General features: G+C 62.4%; 1 protein-coding gene across 1 annotated transcript in view; it reads left to right on the forward strand.

Moving 5' to 3' along the window:
* LOC104495574 (myotubularin-related protein 5-like) overlaps positions 1-1,563 on the forward strand; it is a gene marked incomplete at both ends in the record, with an annotated part of 4,749 nt that overhangs the window by 1,409 nt on the left and 1,777 nt on the right. Inside the window, 3 exons of the mRNA XM_010138555.1 lie at positions 116-320; positions 656-768; positions 1,252-1,401. Coding sequence (XP_010136857.1) covers positions 116-320; positions 656-768; positions 1,252-1,401 — 468 coding nt within the window. The remainder of the gene's footprint in view (positions 1-115; positions 321-655; positions 769-1,251; positions 1,402-1,563) is intronic.

Consider the following 1,563-nt stretch of genomic DNA (forward strand, 5'->3'; position numbering starts at 1 on the left):
CGTTTGGCCTCAGAGGCAGAGGCTGCCTCAGGCTGGGGCCTTGCTGGGGCTCCTGCCCTGAGGGAGGATGTGAGATGCCTGTGGGCCTGAAAAGGGTCTGTCTTTGCTGTGCCAGGAGAACCCGTACCCCACGGTGACCATGCACACAGTGCAGAAGCCCACGGAAGGCTGTCACCTGCGCCTCCACCAGAAGCCTTTTCCTCGTTTGGATGAGGGGACGGTGCAGTGGATCATCGACCAGGCCACTGCCAAGCTGCAGACCGCTCCTCCTGCTGTGAAGGCCGAGAAGAAATGCATGGTGCCGTCGGGACCCCCCATAGGTACGTGTACGCAGAAGACCTGTCGCTGCGGGGAGAAACCTGCTCAGGAGGAGTTTACCCGGGTCTTGCTGCCTCCTTTGCACCCTACGTCCCACATCAGCAAAACGAGCCTTGGAGAAGCAGCAGCGCTGTCCCTGTTGGCTTCTGCCCCTGGGCTGCTTCAAGCTCCCTGGAGTCTCTTGGCCAGGGGATGGCTGGAGACCCCCTAGCATTCTTCCAGCTTCTCAGGGCCCAGAGCCCTGCCCACATGGAGCAGGGAAGGGGGCACCCATCTCTCCCCACCCTGGGGGTGAAGGTCCTGTCCTGACGGAACTAACAGGCGCTTCTCTCTGCAGCCGCCATCATGGAGCGCAACGGCAATGCCCTGGCCAACAGCGCCCGTCGCCTGGAGGTGGTCAGGAACTGCATCTCCTACGTCTTTGAGAACAAGATGTTGGAAGCCAAAAAGGTGAGTGGGCTCCTGGGGAGCTGGTGGCAAGGGCAGGAGAGGAGGGGTTGCTCTGCCTCTCCTCGGTGGCTGGCTGGAGAGGACGTTCCCTGCCCGTGTCCAGCTGTCTGCTGACTGGCTCCGTGTCCGAACGTTCATGAGGTCCCCTCTCAGCGCTGTTCCTCCTCGTGTCCCTGGGCTTTTGACCGGTCACTCCACTGTGCCACTTTAGCACTGTTTCTGCACCCCACCAGTGGCCCCCAGGGTCTGTCCCGTGGAGGTAACTGGGCTGGGGTCCTAATCCCAGCCTTGCTGAGCTGAGACCTCCCAGGGCTGGGGTTTTGCTCCGGTTTCCTCCACATCCAAACGCAGATGAGCTTCTGTAAACACCCTGGTGTCAGCCAAGGCAGGCAGGACATGGAGCCCTCCCGCACCTCCTCGCTGCCTGACCAGAGCTCCGCTCGGCCCCGCGTTCCCGCTCCGTGACTCTTCCTTCCCCCGCAGTTGTTCCCCGCTGTGCTGCGCGCCATGAAGGGCCGAGCAGCCCGGCACTGCCTGACCCAGGAGCTGAACCTGCACGTGCAGCAGAACCGGGCAGTGCTGGATCACCAGCAGTTCGACTTCATCATCCGCATGATGAACTGCTGCCTGCAGGTACGAGAGGGCTGGGATAGCCTGTCCCCAAGGAAGGGGCTTGTCTCCCCTCGTGGGAGACAGCGCCCAGAGTGGGTCTGGGGATCTTGAAGTGAATCGTGTCCAGGGACAGGCAGCGGAGCTGGGGCAGGGGCTGGAGCACAATGTGCTGAGGAGCGGCTG

Source organism: Buceros rhinoceros, unplaced genomic scaffold (assembly GCF_000710305.1).
Source record: "Buceros rhinoceros silvestris isolate BGI_N320 unplaced genomic scaffold, ASM71030v1 scaffold23776, whole genome shotgun sequence".
Classification (NCBI taxonomy): domain Eukaryota; kingdom Metazoa; phylum Chordata; class Aves; order Bucerotiformes; family Bucerotidae; genus Buceros; species Buceros rhinoceros.